This window comes from Pristis pectinata, chromosome 31, assembly GCF_009764475.1.
Source record: "Pristis pectinata isolate sPriPec2 chromosome 31, sPriPec2.1.pri, whole genome shotgun sequence".
Lineage (NCBI taxonomy): Eukaryota > Metazoa > Chordata > Chondrichthyes > Rhinopristiformes > Pristidae > Pristis > Pristis pectinata.
Genome location: NC_067435.1, coordinates 3149982 through 3171568, shown reverse-complemented (window position 1 = coordinate 3171568; position 21587 = coordinate 3149982). Strand labels below are relative to the sequence as shown.

The 21587-nt window shown below is 45.1% G+C and overlaps 1 protein-coding gene across 1 annotated transcript in view; it reads left to right on the top strand.

Annotated features, from left to right (window-relative positions):
- Positions 1-3099: 3099 nt before the first annotated feature.
- Positions 3100-21587, top strand: part of epor (erythropoietin receptor) — a 35512-nt gene continuing 17024 nt past the window's right edge. Inside the window, exons 1-3 of the mRNA XM_052041809.1 lie at positions 3100-3258; positions 18036-18174; positions 20318-20496. Of these exons, the coding sequence (XP_051897769.1) occupies positions 20403-20496 (94 nt within the window). The 5' untranslated portion in view covers positions 3100-3258; positions 18036-18174; positions 20318-20402. The remainder of the gene's footprint in view (positions 3259-18035; positions 18175-20317; positions 20497-21587) is intronic.

The following is a 21587-nucleotide window of genomic DNA, read 5'->3' as shown; positions in this document are numbered from 1 at the left end:
TTTTTGCATTAATCATTTTTTGGTTGTATTTGAATGAAAAATAAATGATTTGGAATCATGGATAACAGGGTGTGAGGCTGTAGAACTGTCACGCAGGTCAGTGGTAGAAGCCATGTCATCACTGATCAGATTGGATTGTGGATCAGGGTGAAGTCTGGTGAAGTGAAATCTGATTCCCGCTCGATGGAGGCTGACGCATCACCAGGGATTTGGACGGTCCCTGCTTTGTGCTGTTTCATGGATTTCATTTCTCATTTCATTTCTAACTCCAAATTAGTGTACAACGTAATCCCTCTCTTGCAGCGTACACCGACTTCCCTCACCTCACCCTGCCTTCCCCAAGATAAGCTGCTTCCTGCCTTTGATTGAAGTTTGATGAAATCTCCTGCACCAGATGACTCTCTCTCTCTCCCTCTCTCCCTCTCTCTTTCTACCTCTCCCTCTCCTTTTTCTCTCGTCTCTCTCTTCCCCCCCTCTCTCTCTCTCTCCCCCCTCCTCTCTCTCCCTCCCTCCCTCTCTCTCTCTCTCTCTCTCTCTCTCCTCTCTGCTTCCTTGTGTGACAATTCAGGCAGCGCTGAGTTGTCAAGAACAAGATCCGAAGAACCTGTGCTCTCCACTGTAGCCTCTCTGTGTTTATCAGTGCAGTTCCTGGTCTGAAAAGCCTCTAATGGATTCAGGTCTCAGGCATCTCCTTGCAGAAAAGTCTGGCCAGTTCACTGTCCTGTCTGAACAGAGGTAACATTGAGCAGGAATGATCATTGCAAATATTTCAGCACTTGAAACCCAACATTGTCCTTATCACAGACACTCCATGACCTGTATAAACGGAGGATGGATTTTCTCCTAACCCATCCACTGAGTGGAACTCATTGACAAAGTCATACGGAGAAAATCTAGTAGGGTGTTAGTGTTATCTCCCTGTGTAACCATATCCCCTTTAAAACCTTGTGGGAATTGTATTGTGACTGGGCAATTTTTTAAAAATTAATTCTTTCACTTGTGGCCTTTGCTGGAAATTCTCTCCCTGAATCCACTGCCTCTCGACGTCGACTGTTTATTTCCCTCCACAGACGCTGCCTGAGTTTCGTGTGATGCTCCAGATTCCAGCACCTGCAGAATCTCTTGTGTCTCTCACCTTAGCTCTGCTCTCCCAAAATGATCCTTAAAATCTGCCTCTTTCCCCCAGTCTTTGACCATCTGCCTCAATGCTTTTTGTAACGTGCTGTCAAACATTTGGTAAGTACTCTTGCAGCACCATTTCACTGGGCCACTGTTGTTCAGCCTCTTCCCTCTAACTAGTCTCTTTTTTGTTTCAGTTGAACCCCCTCCCATTAACACATTTAAATCTACCGACGTGACGGTCAGTTCCATTCTCCATCTACTGCTGGTCTCATTCCCTTGAAATACATCAGCACTATCAGCCTCAACCACTCACTGTGGAAGTGAGCTCTACCCTACTCACCCTCATTCACTGGGTAAAGAAGTTCCTTCTGAATTCCCTGCTGGATCAGTTGCTGACTCCCTTGTATTTACACCCCCTGCTTCTGCCTTTCTCCAGGATAGGAAACCTTCTCCCCTGCATCCACACCATCCAAACCCATTTTGAACACCTCCGTTAAGTAAGCCCCTCAGCCCCCTTTTCTCAAGAGAAAAGAGACAGGAGCGCCGTGTAGCAATGAGGTGGATGTAGACCAGACTGGTGAGATGACATAGGACAGAAGAGAGTGTCTATTGACTTCAATGGAATCATAGGTTTGGAAACCTCTGAAATAAAGATCAGTGAATTATCTTCAGAAGGTGGATCTGAGTCTCATTCACTGCAGTCCTTCTGGTGAAGGTACCTCCCTCCGTGCTGCTGGGGAGCATGTTCCAGGATTTAGACCCAGTGATGATGGCATTACAAGCCCAATGCAATTGTGATAATTTTAAATTGGATTATTCACACTACCTGGGACTCAGTGAATAGTTGATCGTTGACCATTGCTGAAGTTTCCTCTCTGGAGACCTGTGCAGATAGTTCAGTGCTGAGGGAGTAGGAGGTGCCACCCTTGGGGAGAGATGTTAAGCCAACTCTTCCAGTTGTTGAGCAATTCCATGGCAATACTTGGAGACGCACAGCCGATGCTTCACCTGTCTGGACAACATTCACTCCTCGGTATACATCAGTAAAACAGGATGATCTGCTCCTGACCTCACTGGTAAATTGGTAAATTGGTTTATTATTGTCACATGTACTGAGGTACATGTGACTGAGGTACAGTCACATGCCATCCATACAGATCATTTCATCACATCAGTGCATTGAGGTAGCACAAGGGAAAACAATAACAGAATGCAGAATAAAGTGTTACAGTTACAGAGAAAGTGCAGTGCAGGCAGACAATAAGATGCAAGGTCATAATGAGATAGATTGTGAGGTCAAGAGTCCATCTTATTGTACTAGGGAACCATTGAATAGTTTTATAACAGCGGGATAGATGCTGTCCTTGAGTCTAGTGGTACGTGCTTTCAGGCTTTTGTATCTTCTGCCCAATGGGAGGGGGGGAGAAGAGAGAATGTCCAGGGTGGGTGGGGTCTTTGATTATGTTGGCTGCTTTACCGAGGCAGCGAGAAGTGTAGACAGAGTCCATGGAGGGGAGGCTGGTTTCCGTGATGTGCTGGGCTGTGTCCACAACTCTCTGCAGTTTCTTGCAGTCCCGGGCAGAGCAGTTGCCGTAGCACGATAGGGCATCACTGTGAACAACTTGTCTGTGGCTTTTCCCAGCAATAGGGAATCATGATTGTAATTCCAAGGTATTGGATTAGCCATTGAGTGCTTTTGTGATGCAGTGAAAGCACCATAATCTCTTGTTTTCTTTCTTGCTTAATAGAAACATGGGACTAAAATTATTGGCTCCCAACCCAGAGTGGTCAGCTCCAATTACGAAAGGTTTCACCAGATTAGGAAGGTGTTCGAATTGTTTCTTCAGCAACCTTGGCAATGGGTTGGAAGTGGCAGTCTCTTCCGCTGGCTCCGCCCCCAATCGACCCAACCCCACCCCCGACCCAAACTCCTTCCCTCCAGATCTCAGAGATTGGGAAACAGCTTGACGTGTTTACTTGGCTCAGAACACTTTCAGAAACAGCCAGGGCCATTCACAAGCAAGAACCTCGCACCATGATTCGTGCTGGCTTGCCTTTGGAAACTGGGATTTTACCCTCTCATATTGAGTGCTGCAGCTGTCCTGAAGCCAAAACCATCAAACCTGGATGTAAAAAGTAAGTTTCTTATTGTAGACATTGGATCCTCACTTTGTGAATAAACTCTTCACTGTACATCAGAGATCTTGATACTTACAGATCATTCACTTGAATTTTAGCAGGTAAAAATACATTTATATGTTCATTTTTCAAATTGTAAGCATGTACATAAAACCTTTGACAGAATGCTTTAGTTTAAGGAAAGTGTAATGTTCTTTTTTTCACTTTTAAATATGCTCTGTTTTCCTTTGTGTGAGTGACATTGCCTGTGTATTACACTGAGCTTATGGTGAGAGGGAGGCTATCCTTGTGAATTGGCTGATATCTCAAAGGTTTTAGTTTTGTGTGATCCTGCTCTCTAGTTACATTGCCGAGTGTTTTAAATTTGCAATCAATTGAAGGAATACTGAATTTCTGCTGTTGTTGACGGAGCTATCATTGGAAGTGACTGAGTTGGACATATCCTTGTTGTAATTCAAACAGAATCAAATCGGGTGGAAGGAGGCCATTTGGCTCTCGAACCCCTGCCAGCTCTTTGATTTCTTCATTCCCTCGGCTTCTTCCGGCAGCAGTTTAATTGTGTTAAGGATTAAAAAGACGTGAATAAATAGAGATGTTGCAACATCACCTCACGGCTGTTCTCCATCCTGTAACTCGGTAAAGGTTCGAGCTCCGTTTCATACACTCGAAGCCAGATCGAGTCCAGAATTGCTGAGGGAGTGCTGGACAGTCTGAAGTGCAGCTGAACTACTGAATTGCCACCTGTTGAGGTGTCATAGAGTTACAGAGAGGTACAGCATGGAAACAGGCCCTTCGGTCCGTTGAGACCCTGCCGACCGTCAACCACCCATTTACACTAACCCCACTTTTTATTCTCCCCACAGTCCCATCAACTCCCCCCAGATTCTACCCCTCATCCACACCCCAGGGACAATTTACAGTGGCCAAGTAGCCTACCACCCTGTACGTCTTTGGGATGTGGGAGGAAACCGGAGCACCCTGGGGAAACCCACGTGGTCACAGGGAGAAGATGCAAGCTCCACACAGATACGATCGGTGGTTGGGATTGAACCCGGGTCTCCAGCGCTGTGAGGCAGCGGCTCTACCAGCTGCACCACTTTGCCTCCCCATTTGTGGGTGGGTGGGATAGATCCCATCACTATATTCCCAGCCAAAGCAAATTTCTCTCATTCATGATTGGAGGCAATAGTTAAGTTCCAAGTGCTGAAATGAAGCTGCATCTAATTGTGGCAGGCACGGTAGTGTAGTGGTTAGCGTAATGCTATTACAGTGCCAGCGACCCAGGTTCAATTCTGGCCACTGTCTGTTCTCCCCATGTCTGCGTGGGTTTCCTCCGGGTGCTCCGGTTTCCTCCCACATTCCAAAGACGTACGGGTTAGGAAGTTGTGGGCGTGCTATGTTGGCGCCAGAAGCGTGGCGACACTTGTGGGCTGACCCCAGAACACTCTACGCAAAAGATGCATTTCACTGTGTGTTTCGAAGTACATGTGACTAGTAAAGATATCTTATCTTATCTTATCCAACTATTATGTAACACTATCACAAAAGGCAACCCACTTGGTATGCAGTCAGATCTTGCTGTGTATGGATAGGCCGTCAACATGCACCACACACACTCCATTGCACCAAAGCAAATTTTTAAAAAAGTTGTCTTCACTGACAGAGTTGCATTTGTTATCCACCCTTGGGTCTGTTGACAATGAGGTTCGGAATCCACCACAGTCGTCGGTCTGAAGTCACATCGAGGCCAGACCTGGGAGAAAGCTCCAGGTTCCCTTCTCAAAAGGACATCAGTGAACCCAATGCATTTTCCTCAACAATCCAGTGGTTTCACACTCACTGGTATCAAAGCCACTTTTCACATATATTTCTTTTCTTCTGTTCTCTTTTCTCAGCTGTTGTGATGGGACTCAAACTGATGGCTCAGTAAACTAGCTCAGTAACTTTATTATACACCCTACCCATTGTAACTAAACAGCCTAAGGGTCAACCCAACATACCAAACCACTGGTTCCTGAAGCCAATTTGACCCAACATTGGTCACAACTGTTTGAAGCCCAGTAATTAGTCATAGAATCATCCAGCACAGAAATGGGCCCTTCAGCCCATCATGTCTATGCCAACCTTTTTTGCCCATCTACACCAACCCCACTTGCCCACATCTGGATCGAATCCTTCACATATCTTTAACAGGTCAACACGTTGAAATATTACCTATTTTATATTGAGGTGTGCGGTACCTGACTAGCAGCCAAAGCTCCAGTGCATTGATCCAGAGATGTGAGTTCGAATCCCACCATGGCAGCTGGGGAATTTAAGATCAAGTAATTACATAAAATCTGGGTTTTATTAAAAGAACAAGTCTCGATAATAACTATGAGACTGCTGGGTTGTTGTGAGAACCTGTCTGGTTCACACATATGTCCCTCAGGAGAGGAAATCTGTTAACCTTACCCAGTCTGGCCCATGAATGACTCCAGACCCACCAATGAGGTTGACTCTTAACTGCCTCCACATCTCCCATGTCAATATATCATAAAGAAATATATTTTTTAAATGATTTGAGGAACCATTTTTTTATTTTAAAGTTATAAACAATTTGTTGGATAACTCAGGCTTGGATGTCAAAGTCAAAGTCGAATTATTGTCAGATGCACAAGTCCAGTTGTGCACAGGTGCAATGAAACACTTACTTACAGCAAACATCACAGGCACATGGCATCTGAAAAGCAGAATTCACAAGAAAAACATAAATTAAATGTAAATTAAACACTATTTTTAGAAGAAAGAACAATTAGAGCAAAAAGAAACAAGTCCATTTTAGTGCAAAGTGATCAAAGTGGTCACAGTGTTGTTAAACTGTAGTGATTAGTGTTGTGCTGGTTGGTTCAAGAACTGAATGGTTGAAGGGAAGTTAGATGTTCCTGAACCTGGTGGTGTGGGTCTTCAGGCTTCTGTACCTCCTGCCCGATGGTAGCTGAGAGAAGATGGGCACTGCCCAGATGGTGGGGGTCTTTGATGGTGGGGGTCTTGTTTTGTTCATCAGCAGATGCAAACAAACTTTCCTTTTGAAATAAGATGACAGCCACACTCAAAGGTATATGTCCTGGCTTAGCGGGGGGTTCTGATGACTGAGCACCACACACATTTGAGTCACAGTTTCCATGGAGACATCCTCACTTCTGAATGGCAGTATCAAAGGTCTATACTGAGACAACATCCGAGGGTCAAGCAGAACTTCCAACACTAGATCAGCTTCTTGAGGGAAAGGCTATTGGATGATTATTCCAGTCAATCAGACGATATTCCAATAATATTGTTAATCGAGTGGTTCATTCCTTTATTCCTTGGAACGCAGGTGATTGAGGGGTGACCTTACAGAAGTGTATAAAATCATGAGGGGCATAGATAGGGTGAATGTACACAGTTTTTTTCCCAGGAAAGAAGAGCTAAAAACTAGAGGCATAGGTTTAGGGTGAGAGGGGAAAGATTTAAAAGGGACCTGAGGGGCAACTTTTTCACGCAGAGGGTGGTGAGTGTGTGGAACGAGCTGCCAGAGGAAGTAGTTGAGGCAGGTACATAAACAACATTCGGATAAGTACATGGACAGGAGGGTTTAGAAGGATATGGGTCAAAGGCAGGCTCATTGGACCAGCTTGTCAGGCACCATGGTCGACATGGACAAGTTGGGCCGAAGGGCCTGTTTCCGTGCTGTACTACTCCAAGATTCTATGAGTGCAAGAGGTTGCCCATTCTAGCTGTTGAACCAGGAAACAGGAGAATCACAAACTGAGACAGGAGTTGGCCCTTGAACCCATTCCACTGTCCAATAACCTTCAGAGGATCTGGTCCTTGGCCTCAGCTACCTGAACCTATTGACCTTGATTGTCCTGTAGTTCAAAACTGTAAGTTGGTGTCGCTCCAGAGTTGTGAGTGCAACAACCCAGATAAGCGTTCTGGCACCGCACTGTACAAAGGGCGGCATTGTCAGATTGTTCCAACTGCTCTGTTTTGAACAAGATGTTAAACCTATCACTTTGTATGTAAGAGATACTTGCTTATAAGCAACAGAAATCATTTCTTGAATCGAAGTCAAAATATGACAGATCAAAATGTGCAATGTCAGGTTTTCATGAAGAGCAAACTGTACTATTACTAAAATCACCGGCAATTTAACAACATCAATAACAAAGTGATAATTGTAAAGCAATTGGTTAGGGCAGGCACGGTAGTGTAGCGGTTAGCGTAACGCTATTACAGCACCAGCGACCCGGGTTCAATTCTGGCCGCTGTCTGTAAGGAGTTTGTACATTCTCCCCATGTCTGCGTGGGTTTCCTCCGGGTGCTCCGGTTTCCTCCCACATTCCAAAGACGCATGGGTTAGGAAGTTGTGGACATGCTATGTTGGTGCCAGAAGCGTGGCGACACTTGTAGACTGCCCCCAGAACACTCTACGCAAAAGATGCATTTCACTGTGTGTTTCGATTCACATGTGACTAATAAAGAAATCGTATCTTAAACCAAGGACCCTCCTGTTCTCTATCATAGATCCCATGGGATATTTTGTTCTCCCTGGCCAACACTCATCCCTCAAGCAACTCAGTAACACTGACTGCTTTATAGCTATCACCTTGTTGTTGGTGGTGTTTGCTGCAGAATAGTCAGTTGTTCTGACTTCACAGAAGATGGCACACATCAAGTTACTTCATGAGCCGTGAAGGACGTTCAGACCTCAGGTCCTCCCCCGGCTGCGGCAGGGTTCTGTTCCAGTGAACTGTTTGTAACCTGAACGGTTCACAAGTTGGAAATGCGGTCACGAACCTGAGTTCCCACCTGGCAGGAGACCCTGCAGCCCCATGGCAGCTGGCAACTCCATCCTGCCGGTCTCCCAGATGCTCTCACGTGCTTGCGAGGTGTACGCAAGTTGGATATTCAGAAGCTGGGGGGACCAGTCCCTTTAGGCGAAGACTTCCTTTTTGTGAGCGGTCCAAAGCCTTATCATTCTAGTTCTATAGCCTAATGGGAATAAGAATGTAGCCAAGAATTTGCTTCAATATCTAACCTGTCCCTCCAGCCCTCAAGTGTTAGTCTGAAACTGGAGGGCGACAAGTTGCACATGTGCACTATTGTAACCAGCTGAGCCCAGTTCCTTCTGTTGAAGGCTGTTGTTTTATTCACTTTCAACAAGTTTTGCTTCCAGATCGCCACCACCCTTTCATTGACACCTCAGCAACAGCCTGTACTTCCATTGCGTCTGAGTAAACCATACAACTTAAATACTTTTGTCACATTTAAGCAGCACAAAGTTTAGCCGTCACCCGTCAGGAACATTGACCCAACTGCACTTATTTAATAATTTTAATTCTGGAGAGCACAGCTGCAAAATCTACAGGGAGGACTTGAACCAGAACACAACTGCATTCCTTACAAAAACACAAACATTAGTTTGGAGAAAACTTTTCTTTCTGCTGCAGCAAGATAACATTATTAACTGCAAATATGGTACAAACTGTCACCCGATCTTGTTTATCACAGGATTTACCAGCAGTGATGTTCACAGGGAGTCTTATCTTTCCAAACACGTGTTTCAGTGATGGGCTAGGAATGGACACTTGGAGCCTCTGGATAAGAGCTTACTGACAAGTGCAGGCAGTGGTGTAATTTATTCTATCCACCATTCAAAAAGACACAGGAACCAATGGTTAGCATGTCCTTGCCTGTGACTTGATCCAAGAAGAGTCATTGTTAAAACAAAACTGCTGGAGGGACTCAGCAGGTCAGGCAGCATCTGTGGAGGGAGATGGACAGCTGATGTTTTGGGTGGAGACCCTTCATCGGGACGACCCGAAATGTCGACTGTCCATTTCCTGCCACAGATTCTGCCCGACCCGATGAGTTCCTCCAGCTTCTTGTGTGTTGCCCCAGCTGCCCCAGCAGCCCCAGCTGCCCCAATTCCTCCAGTAGTTTGTTTTTTTACACTCTCCAGATTCCAGCATCTTCAGTACCTTGTACCTCCAAGAGTCATTGTCATTTTGTGTTATGGATGAGTAAACAAGGCCTCATCCATCCTCTCACATGGATGAGATTCCAGGATAGTGACCTTGAAGATAAAAACAGAAGGTCACCCTCGTGGTATGCGCAAACTTCAACCTTCAATCATCATGGTTAAAGGCAAGATTAGCTGTCCAGTTCTCTTATTATTGGTTGCAAGATCTTCAAGTCTGTGAATCAGCTGCTACATTTCCCTGAAAGTGGCGTCGCAGGTTGACAGTGTGGTGAAGAAGGCTTTTGGCAGGCTGGCCTTCATTAGTCAGGGCATTGAGTATAGAAGTTGGGATGTTATGTTGCAGTTGTACAAGGCGTTGGTGAGGTCATATTTGGAATATTGTGTTCAGTTTTGATCAACCTGCTATAGGAAGGATGCCATTATGCTGGAAAGAGTGCAGAGGAGATTTACAAGGATGTCGCCAGGACTTGAGGAACTGAGTTATAGGGAGAGGCTGGACAGGCTAGGATTTTATTCATTGGAACGTAGGAGACTAGGTGATCTTATGGAGGTGTAAAATCTTGAGGAGCATAGATAGGGTGAATACAGTCAGTCTTTTCCCCAAGGTTGTGGAATCAAGAACTAGGGGACATAGGTTTAAGATGGGAGGGGAGAGATTTAATAGGAACCTGAAGGGCAACTTTTTCACACAGAGGGTGGTGCGTATATGGAACGAGCTGCCAGAGGAAGTGGTTGAGGCAGGATAGAAAAGGTTTAGAGGGATATGGGCCAAACACAGGCTAATGGGACCAGCTTAGATGGGCACCATGGTTAGCAAGGGCTGTGGAGGCCAAGTCATTGGGTGTATTTAAGGCAGGTTCTTGATTGATAGGAGAGGTAAGAGTTACGGGGAGAAGGCAGGAGAATGGGGTTGAAAAAAATCAGTCATGATTGAAAGGCAGAGCAGACTCGATGGGCTGAATGGTCTAATTCTGCTCCTATATCTTGTTGTTCTTTTGGCTATTGGCCCCAGTATCTATGGAGTCAGGTTTCTGTTTGAAAACACCCCTGTGAAACACCTCAGGGTGTTTTCCTATCAGAGGTGCTATACAAATGTGTTGACAAATTATTATTATGCACATAAAATATCCCACTCCATGTTACTCTGTACATAAGTCTCAGGAGGAACATGCTAACTCCACACAGACAGCACCCGAGGTCAGGATTGAACCCAGGTCTCTGGCACTGTGAGGCAGTGATTTAACAAGTTGCAACACTGTTCCACCAGGATGTTCCCATCAAAATTCAGTGTCAAGCTATTAAGAGGGGAATGCAATTTGTACAGAATAATACACAGAGGGATGTATTCTGTACATACATTACTCCAGTCTTAACACCTTGGTTTGTTGCTGCCTCACAGCTCCTGCGACGCCGGTTCAATCCTGACCTCCAGTGCTGTCCGTGTGGAGTTTGCATGTTCTCCCTCTGACGGCGTGGGTTTCCCTGGTTTCCTCCCACGTCCCAAAGACGTGCGTGTTGATAGGTTAATTGGCTGCTGTGTAGTGAAGGTGGGCAGTGGGAGAATTAGGGAGGAGTTGATTGGCATGTGAGGGCTAGAAGGAAATAAATGGGGGAATGGGATTGCTCTGAGGGCTGGTGTAGGCCCAATGGACTGAATGGCCCCCTTCTATGACATAAGGAAATATGAAATACAACACTGATATCGGTATTGGGTATTGGTTTCTTATTGTCACTTGTACCGAGGTGCAGTGAACAGCTTGTCTTGCATACCGATTGTACAACAAGTTTTTCACTGTACCTCAGTACAAGTGACAACAATAAACCAATACCAATACCAATCTTATCTTAAAATACCAATATCAGTGTTGTATTACATGTTTCCTTATGTCATGTTGCACATAGTAGAACACTTCTTCGGGTAAGGAATCACATATAAATGTTCATATGGTATGATTTTCTGTATATTTTAAACTATTGCAAGTCAAAACCAACTGACAGAGAGTATTGTGGTTGGAAAGCCACTCAAGCCCAGAATCATGGATGTAACAGGGCTTTATTCAATTCACGAGTGCGGAGGGTCGGGGGGCAGAGATCAGATGGAAGAATCTCCCCGAAATTCAAATACATCGAGTTTTACAGTGACAAAGCACGACATGTTGATTGACAGACATCAAATGTGACAGTGGCCATGCTTGGTGTGCCCATGTGGCCCATTTGGAACCTTTCATGGTGTTGGGGATGAGTTGGAGACACTGGGCCCATTCGTCAATCATTTCCCTCATCTTTGTCTCAATGATGCAAAATACCTTTACTCTAGGATGTTTGGTGGTTCTAGTGCCGAGAACTTTCACCCGCTGCTTCCCTGTATCAATGACTGTTCTAAGAAACTTGGTACAATTCACACCGTCCGAGAGTACATTGAGCTCCCTTAAGCTGATCCCATCAGTATCCTGTGGCTTTGAGTCTGATATCTCTTAAGGACATAGAACATAGAACAGTACAGCATAGAACAGGCCCTTAACCCCACGATGTTGTGCTGAACTAATTAAACTAGTGGTTACACGTTTAACTAAATTAATCCCTTCTGCCTACACAGTGTCCATAACCCTCCATTTCCTGCACATTCATGTGCAGGGTGGGGCAAGTTGCTGGACAAGTTTTTTTACACAGGGCCTCTTAAACGCCTCTATGGTATCTGCCTCCCCCACCACCCCTGGCAGCACATTCCAGACACCCATCAGCGTCTGTGTAAAAAACTTGCCCCGCACATCTCCTTTGCACTTTCTCCCTCGCACCTTAAATGCACGTTTTCTAGTATTAGACATTTTGACCCTGGGAAAAAGATACCGGCTGTCTACTCGATCTATGCCTTTCATAATTTTATAAATTTCTATCAGGTCTCCCCTCACCATCTGCTAATCCAGAGAAAACAAACCAAGTTTGTCCAACCTCTCCTTATAGCAGCTTCCCTCTAACCCAGGCAGCATCCTGGTGAACCTCTTCTGCACCCTCTCCAAAGTTAATTGGAATCCAATTAACAGAGTCCTTGTGCCTCAGCCATGCCGAAGTGAACCTCTTTGTTCCTCATAGTTATTCTCTGTCCAAATAATGAACAAATATATCTCTACAAATAACATACTTTGTAGGGCCAATCATTGATATGTATGCTACAGTATCAGTTTCCAAACTACTTAAGTCCAGTGGCTCCCCTTTGAAACTTCTGTTTCTCCAAGAGAGTGAACTTTGTTTCCAAAGCTTCATCTTGTGATTTTAGGTTACATTTGGAAATGGTTGGAAGGCCAGTTCTTGTTTATGTCAGTGGTTCCTGTATTAACTGTGTACCCTCTTACCTTAGTGCCCGATACCCTGCAAGACGCATGAAATATGCAGTTTTATTAATGAAATGTTATATTTAATAGGCTTTCATTTGATTCTCCACAAAAAGAATAGGAAGTGGAGAAGGGTTAGGAACTGAGGGAGCCATCTAAAGAATCATTAGGTACTCATGGAAGTCAGGGTGAGTCCATTGGGACAAGGTGAGGAAAGTTCCAAGGAATTAGGGTGTAGTGGTGGAAAGATCAGTTTTTATGGTGGAATGAAGTAAATACAGTATTCCAGAGTGGGAGACCGGAGAATAAAAAGTTACAGACAAACCCCAAAATGCAGTCCAATGAAAGTTGGATCTGGGAGTAGTGGACTCAGCCCAATACATCACGGGCACATCCCTCCCCACCGTCGGTGGTATCCACAGGAGGCGCTGCCTCAATAGGGCAACATCCATTACCAAAGATCCCCACCATCCGGGCCGTGCCATCTTCTCGCTGCTACCATCGGGCAGGAGGTACAGGACCCTGAAGTCCCACACCACCAGGTTCAGGAACAGCTACTTCCCTTCAACCATTTGGTTCTTGAAACAACCAGCAAAACCTTGATTGTAGTGATTATCCTAGAAACATTATGACCACTTTGACCACTTTGCACTAAAATGGGCATTTTTTTTGTTCTAATTGTATTCTTTCTTGTATAATTTATGTTTAATTTATGTTTTTCTTGTGAATGCTGCTTATCTGATGCTATGTGCCTGTGATGTTGCTGCAAGTTTTTCATTGCACCTGTGCACACGTGGACTTGTGCAGATGACAATAAACCCGACTTTGACTTTAATCATTGGAATAGTCCTTTAGCGGTTGAGGCGACATTCAAAAATCAGTGCAGGGTTATAGATGCTAAATGTTAATAAACCATGGAAGTTGAAAATTAAACCAAGACTCCCTACTTGCACTTTCTGAAAATGTTTTCATTCTGTTCGCCAAACCAAGGAAGCTGCCCAGGCCAACGCCACGCTATCTTTACACCTCCTGCCAGTGGTAGTGCTGCATTGGGAGCCAGGCCTGGCAAAGTGTGAACTGAAACATGAGGAACACTCAGCGGGTCAGGCAGCATCTGTGGAGAGAGAAGCAGAGTTAACAGTTCTGGTTGGTGAACCTTCATCTGAGTTGGAAATGGTGATTTGTTCCACTGAATGGTCATTGATTTGAAACTTGGACACACAAGAGACTGCAGATGCTGGAATCTGGAGCAGAGCACAAACTGCTGGAGGCAGTTCGCTCCAGTCCAATGAAGCATCTTGACCCAAAACATCGACTGCCCATTTCCCTCCACAGATGCTGCCTGACCTGCTGGGTGTTTCTAGTATTTCCTGCTTTTATTTAGGGTTTTCAGCATCTGCAGTTTTTTGATTTATATTTGCACATTTCAGTCCAAATAATCTCACACTTTCTAAAACCAATTGTTCTGATTACCATTCCTCTGTGTGTGTGTGTGTGTGTGTGTGTGTCTATGTTTGTGTGTGTGTGTGCGTGTGTGTGTGTGCGTGTGTCTGTTTGTGTGTGTGTGTGCGTGTGTCTGTTTGTGTGTGTGTGTGCGTGTGTCTATGTTTGTGTGTGTGTGCGCGTGTATATGTCTGTGCGTGTGTGCATGTGTATGTGTTTGTGTGTGTGTGCACGCACATGTGTATGTGTTTGTGTGTGTCTATGTGTGTGTGTGAGAGTGTGTGTGTGTGAGAGTGTGTGTGTGTGTCTATGTGTGTGTGTGAGAGTGTGTGTGTGTGTGTGTGTGTGTGCGTGTGTGTGTGTGTGTGTGTGTGTAAAATCTATGTTTACCTATAAATTTTGATTGTCTGTCAGTGTCCTCTACCAGGCCAACAAGAGACTGCACATAAAGGTCAGATGAAGGGTCTCGATCTGAAACGGCGACTGTCCACTTCCCTCCACAGATGCTGCCTGACCCACTGAGTTCCTCCAGCAATTTGTGTCTTTCCCCAGGACTGACACCCTGATTACTCTCAGTCCGCTATTCTGGGTAGGCCACATCATTCACATGCCTGACACCAGATTCCCGAAACAAACATTCTTTTCCGAGCTGTGACGCAGGAAGCGATTGTCAGGCAGACAGATGGGTTCAAGGACGTGCTCAAAGTCTCCTTGAAGAGATGCAACATCCCGGAATCAGAGTCAGGTTTATTATCACTGCCTTAGGTGACATGAAATGTGTTGTTTTGCAGCAGCAGTACAGTGCAAAGTTGTAAAAAACTATAAATTATACAAATAAATAAATAGTACAGAGGAATAATGAGGTAGTGTTCATGGATCATACAGAAATCTGATGGTGCAGGGGAAGAAGCTGTTCCTGAATCATTGAGTGTGGGTCTTCAGGCTCCTGTACCTCCTCCCTGATGGTAGTAACAAGAGGAGGGCATGTCCCGGATGGTGAGGGTCCTTGGTGAATCCCCACTGCCTCCTGGGGGTCACTGGCACATGATTGCTCAAGGTGGAGAAGGAGTGAGGTACTGAGAACCTTGACTCCAGCATCAGGAGCATGAAGAAGCCCTTATGTAAGTAGTGGAAGGAGTGCTCCCAAACTGTCCCACCCACCCCGTCAACCACCTTCTTCCCCGTCTGGGGAGAGACTGCGTTTCCCACAGTCACCTCATCAGTCCCCACATTACCCACAAATCTGGAATGGAATTGTCATCCTCAATCCACCAAAGGGGAAGAGGAAGTCTCTTAATCACAGTTCAGACCACACTTTATGCAGAGTACCAATTCATTGGAGCATAAATGGCTGTGCTTCTAAATAAAAGCATTAACCAAACGGAGGGTCAACCAGTGTTTCCTGATTTCCTAGCTTTGAGACAACTTGACCTTTGCCCAAAATGGTCAACCTGAAGAAAGTTCTGACAGCAACAAATTAGCCCACAATTGAGTTCAGGATGTGGCTATTAATCTACTTCTGCATGTGGAGGGTTTGATCTGTGGTTTTGCAGCAGATATACATCACAGACCAAAGCCGGACATTGGTGGAAGAAGTATCAGGAGAGATATTCATGTGACTCCAGTTGGTAATCCAATCTCAGGGTTTCGTCAAAGGTTTTAAGATGGATAACTGCCATGAAGGTCGATCTAATGTAAACATTTAGCAAGCTTTATGAATCTGTGTTTCCTGTTATTTAACTGAGATGTTAATTAGTTTCACACAAAAAACAGGAGGAACTCAGTGGGTCAGGCAGCATCTACAGAGGGAAGTGGACAGTCGATGTTTCAGGTTGAGATCCTTCATCTGGACATCTCTGGATTAAACATCCCATAACTTTCTGATCATAGAACATAGAACAGTGAACAGTACAGCACAGGAACAGGCTCTTCAGCCCAAAAAGAGTCCAGGTGAAGGGTTTTCACCAGTGGGAGAGTCACGATCAAGGGGGCATTGTTATAAAATAAGGGGACAATCATTAAAACTGAGGTGCATAGAATTTTTTTTCTCTCAGAAGGTAGTGAACCTCTGGAATTCTCTGCCTCTGAGGGTGGTGGAAGCTGGATCATTAGATATATTAAAAGTGGAAATAGATAAATATTTTAAAAATCAAGGAATTGAGGGTTATGGGGAATTGGCACAGAAGAGGAGTTGAGGCCAGCATAGATCAGCCATGATCATGTTGAATGGGGGTGGGGCAGGCTTGAGGGGCCGAGTAGCCTCCTCCTGCTCTGATTTTCTTGCGTTCTTGTGATTAACAACTGACCAAAGCACAGACACGATTTGGACCTAATGAACAGTGGCATGTTTAAGGTTGCTATAAGTTGTATAAGAATGCTGCTTACCTAATGCTCTGTGCCTGTGATGCTGCTGCAAGTAAGTTTTCCATTGCACCTGTGTATACATGGACTTGTGCATCTAACTCTGACCTTCAACTTTCCTTGAAAGCCTAAGTGATGTAAATAAACACCTCAGCACAGTAATAGCAATGGTGCAGTGGTTAAATTACTGGACCACCATGGTTGATCCAAAGACATGAGTTCAAATCCCACCAGGGCAGCTGGGAAATTTAAATTCAAATATTTGCAATGAGAAAGACACAGGGAAGTGTGGAAACCTATCTGGTTCATTCACACTCTTTGGGGAAGGAAATCAACCATCTCAGTTGATCTGACCTCTACATGACTCCAGACCCAACCATTGCTGTTGATTCTTAACTGTGTTAAGTTCAGGGGCAAATATGTTGAACAAAAAAAACCGGACTTACATCTGGGAATGAATCTATCAATAAACAAATACAGCCCCCACCCTCCCCCCAGCTAACAGATGATGTTTTCCATTTTCTGGCAGAATAAGGGCAAATGGGACTAGCTTAGATGGGAATCTTGGTCCGCATGGACCAGTTGGGCTGAAGGGCCTGTTTCTGTGCTGTATGACTCTATGGCTGTATGAAATGTCTTACAGAAATCTGCTTTTGCACAAATTATCCCATACATTTTATTATTACTATCTTGAAAAATTCTTTCAAAACATTTTGTGGCATTGGTCAGCAACAGGGTATAGCATATAGTGTGGGTGGGCACCATGGTCGGCATGGACTTGTTGGGCCGAAGGGCCTGAATCTGTGCTTTATTGCTCTATGACTCTATATTCCATTCGTTTAATTATGGGTAATGTTAAGGTGAATATTTGATGAAATGAAGGAATTATCGGAAGTGTATGCAGAGTGATACGATATAGGTAGCTACAGGAAAAGGGCATTTTGACTTATGACCTGTGCGCAGGTGCAATGAAAAACTTACTTGCAGCAGCATCACAGGCACATAGCATCAGATAAGCAGATTTCACAATGAAAAATATAAATTAAACATAAATTATACACAATTTTTACAAGAAAGAATGCAATTAGAACACAATTAGAACGTGGGCAGGTAGCAGTGTAGTGGTTAGTGTAATGCTATTACAGCGCCAGTGACCCCGGTTCAATTCCCGCCGCTGTCTGTAAGGAGTTTGTATGTTCTCCCCGTGTCTGCGTGGGTTTCCTCCGGGTGCTCCGGTTTCCTCCCACATTCCAAAGACGTACGGGTTAGGAAGTTGTGGGCATGCTATGTTGGCGCCGGAAGCGTGGCGACACTTGCGGGCTGCCCCCAGAACACCGTAAGCAAAGATGTATTTCACTGTGCGTTTCGATGTATATGTGACTAATAAAGATATCTTATCTTATCTCATCAAAAACAAGGTCCACCGTAGTGCAAAGTGGTCCCAGTGTTGCTATACTGAGGCAGTGATTAGGGTTGTACCGGTTGTTTCAAGAACCGAATGGTTGAAGGGAAGGAGCTGTTCTTGAAGCTGTCAGTGATCCATTCCATGTTGTTTGTCAGCCAGTTCACAAGCCCTTGCGTTAGGATGACTACACACCCTGCTACAAGTGCCTTACACAAGTCTTTCTCACCAGTCCTACAGGTAAAGACATTTGAATCGGAGAAGTTGAAATGCTTCACTCAAGCATTGGAGGACTTCACCTGCGTCTGGGATGAAAGGAGTAACAGAAGCAACAGCAGCCAGTACAGATTCTTCTACCAGTACCTGTACCAGTATGTTGTGTTTCTCAACTATGGCGTCGAACACAAGTTCTGGACCATTGATCCAGAGATAAAAGTTCAAATCCCACCTCAGCAACCCGGGAACTTTCTCGAGTCTTTACATTTGGGGTTCACGCTCAATGGGAAAAGTGTCTCCTTCAGAAAATGTGCAGCAAAGTTTTATTACTTAGGAATGCAAACAATTGTGTGTGATGATAGTACATAGTCCCGTTAACTGATTTATCCAGACAACTCTTCTTTCGGGAAGATTGTGATCATTAAATGTTCAGCTCACACCCCAGGCTTCCCTGAGTCTGTAACCTTTCCCAATCCTTCAATACTCTGAGAATTCAACATTCTAATTCAGCCTTACCGCGCATCCACTACAGTAAAACGTAGATAATCTGCCGTGCAACCAATTGGAAATCCCAGTGATTCGTCATCTGGCTCACCTGGTCATGTTTCCCAGGTTCCTTTGCCACTCCCCAGGGCCCTGGTTCCCACACTCCCTGTACACTCACCGGAGCCCCAGTCTCCACACTCCCTGTACACTCACTGGAGCCCCAGTTCCCACACTCTCTGTACACTCACCGGAGCCCCAGTTCCCACACTCCCTGTACACTCACCGGAGCCCCAGTTCCCACACTCCCTGTACACTCACCGGAGCCCCAGTTTCCACACTCCCTGTACACTCACCGGAGCCCCAGTTCCCACACTCTCTGTACACTCACCGGAGCCCCAGTCTCCACATCCCTGTACACTCACCGGAGCCCCAGTTCCCACACTCTCTGTACACTCACCGGAGCCCCAGTCTCCACACTCCCTGTACACTCACCGGAGCCCCAGTTCCCACACTCTCTGTACACTCACCGGAGCCCCAGTCTCCACACTCCCTGTACACTCACCGGAGCCCCAGTTCCCACACTCTCTGTACACTCACTGGAGCCCCAGTCTCCACACTCCCTGTACACTCACTGGAGCCCCAGTTCCCACACTCTCTGTACACTCACCGGAGCCCCAGTCTCCACACTCCCTGTACACTCACTGGGGCCCCAGTTCCCACACTCCCTGTACACTCACCGGAGCCCCAGTCTCCACACTCCCTGTACACTCACTGGGGCCCCAGTTCCCACACTCCCTTTCAGCTCACCTGTTTCCGTTGACCTCCCTCCCTTTAAACTTACTGAGTTCACTTCAACATAACCGTGTAACATCTAAAGAAGGTGCATTAAAAATGTGTTGTATTAATAAAATCTAATAGGAAATTCTGTTGGACTGGCCCTACCAAAGTCCTGGGTGTGCTGGATTAACTGAGTTTTACGCATTGCCGACCACGTCCTCAACTGCTGAGGTCCTGTGCTCTGGACCTCCCAGTCCTAACCTGTCCATCCCTCTTCCTCCTGTTTTAAACCTCCCGTAACGTCTCCCTGTTTGATCAACTTAGTTTGCTTCATTATACTCCTGTGAAGCACAGCAGTGGAATTAAAGTGTTAAAGTCACTTTTTATTGTGTTAAAGTCACAATTATTTTAAGGTGTTAAAGTCTCTATAAAAATCCATGACCATAGAGGGGTGTAATCATGTAGCAGCTAAGTTATTGTATTAGACACTGGAGTTCTGGACCATTGATCAGGAGACATGAGTTCAAATCCCACCACTGGGGAATTCAAATACAAGTAATTGAATAATAGCTGAAATTTGAGGGAAAAAAGACTTAGTAACAATCATATTAAAACTACTGTATTGTTATAAAAACCTAACCTGGTTTACTAATGTCCTTGAGTGAAACCAAGCCACACTTACCTGGTCTGGCCAATATGTAACTCCAGACTCACCAATATGGTCGATTCCTAACTACCTCTTAGTCCAAGGGCAGTAAGGGATGGACAATAAATGCTGGCATTCTTGCCGATGTCCACATCCTGAGAATGAATAAAAAGTTGCCTTGAACATTTTGTGGAAATATTGAACAAAAAGAAGGCACTGGGGTCAATTTTAATCTTCTGGCAGAACTGGATGGATGGATATTTCAGCATTTTAAAATCAGCCTGGTGTCATCATAGAAACTTTGAGGCCATTTGGCCCATCAAGTCCATGCTTCATTGCCTCTGCCTTCAATCTTCAGCTGCTCTCTGTCATGTTGCTTCCTTCTGCAGGGATGAAGGGACGAAGAAAGAATGTCAGCTTTTCACGGAAAAGATTGCCGGTAACACAACACGTTACATCTGTTCCCTTCCGATTATGGAGGTGGCTTTGTTTGTCCCACTGGACATTGAGGTGGTGCTAAACGCAAGTGTTGTCATGAGCAGGAAGGACATATACATTAATCATTTGGGTGAGTGCATTCTCAGAATCAGAGTTAGAATCAGATTTATTATCACTGACTTATATGATGTGAAATTTGTTGTTTTGTGGCAGCAGTACAGGGCAAGACATAAAAATTACAATAAACTACAAAAATAAATAAATAAATAGAGCAATAAAAGGGAATAACGAGGTAGTGTTCATGGGTTCATGGACCCTTCAGAAATCTGATGGCGGAGGGGAAGAAGCTGTTCCTGAATCATTGAGTGTGGGTCTTCAGGCTCCTGTACTTCCTCCCTGATGGTAGTAACGAGAAGTGGGCACATCTCGGGTGGTGAGGGTCCTTAATGATAGATACCGCTTTCTTGAGGCACCGCCTCTTGAAGGTGTCTTCAATGGTGGGGAGGGTTGTGCCCGTGATGGAGCTGGCTGAGTCTACAACCCTCTGCAGCCTCTTGTGATCCTGTGCATTGGAGCCTCCGTACCAGGCGGTGATGCAACCAGTCAGAATGCTCTCCACCGTACATCTAGAGAAATTTGTAAGTCTTTGATGATATACCAAATCTCCTCAAACTCCTAACGAAGTAGAGCCACTGGCATGCCTTCTTCATGAATGTATCAATTTGTACCATTTCCCAAATTCAATGCATCTTCGAGTCATAGAGTTATACCGCACTCCTTCATTTTGCCAACTCTATTTCGTTGAAGTAATTAATTGTACATCAGAGCTTTTTATTTTCTGGTTTGCTGTCTGTGAAAGTTTTTAGAGTCACAGAGTTACACAGCATGGAAAACAGGCCTTTCAGCCCAACTCATCCATGCCAACCAAGTTGTCTATATGAGCTAGTCTCATTTGCCTGTGTTTGGCCCATATCCTTCGAAAGCTTTCCTCTCCATCTACAGTACCTGTCCAAATGTCTTTTAAATATTGTAATTGTACTTCCCCTGGCAGGTCACTGCTTATCCTCTGTGTGAAAAACTTGCCCCTCAGGTCCCTTTTAAATCTTTCCCCTTTCACCTTAAACCTGTGTCCTCCAGTTTAAGGCTCCCGTACCCTGGGAAAAAGACTGTGATCGTCCACCTTATCGATGCCCGTCATTATGCTATATCCCTCTGTAATTG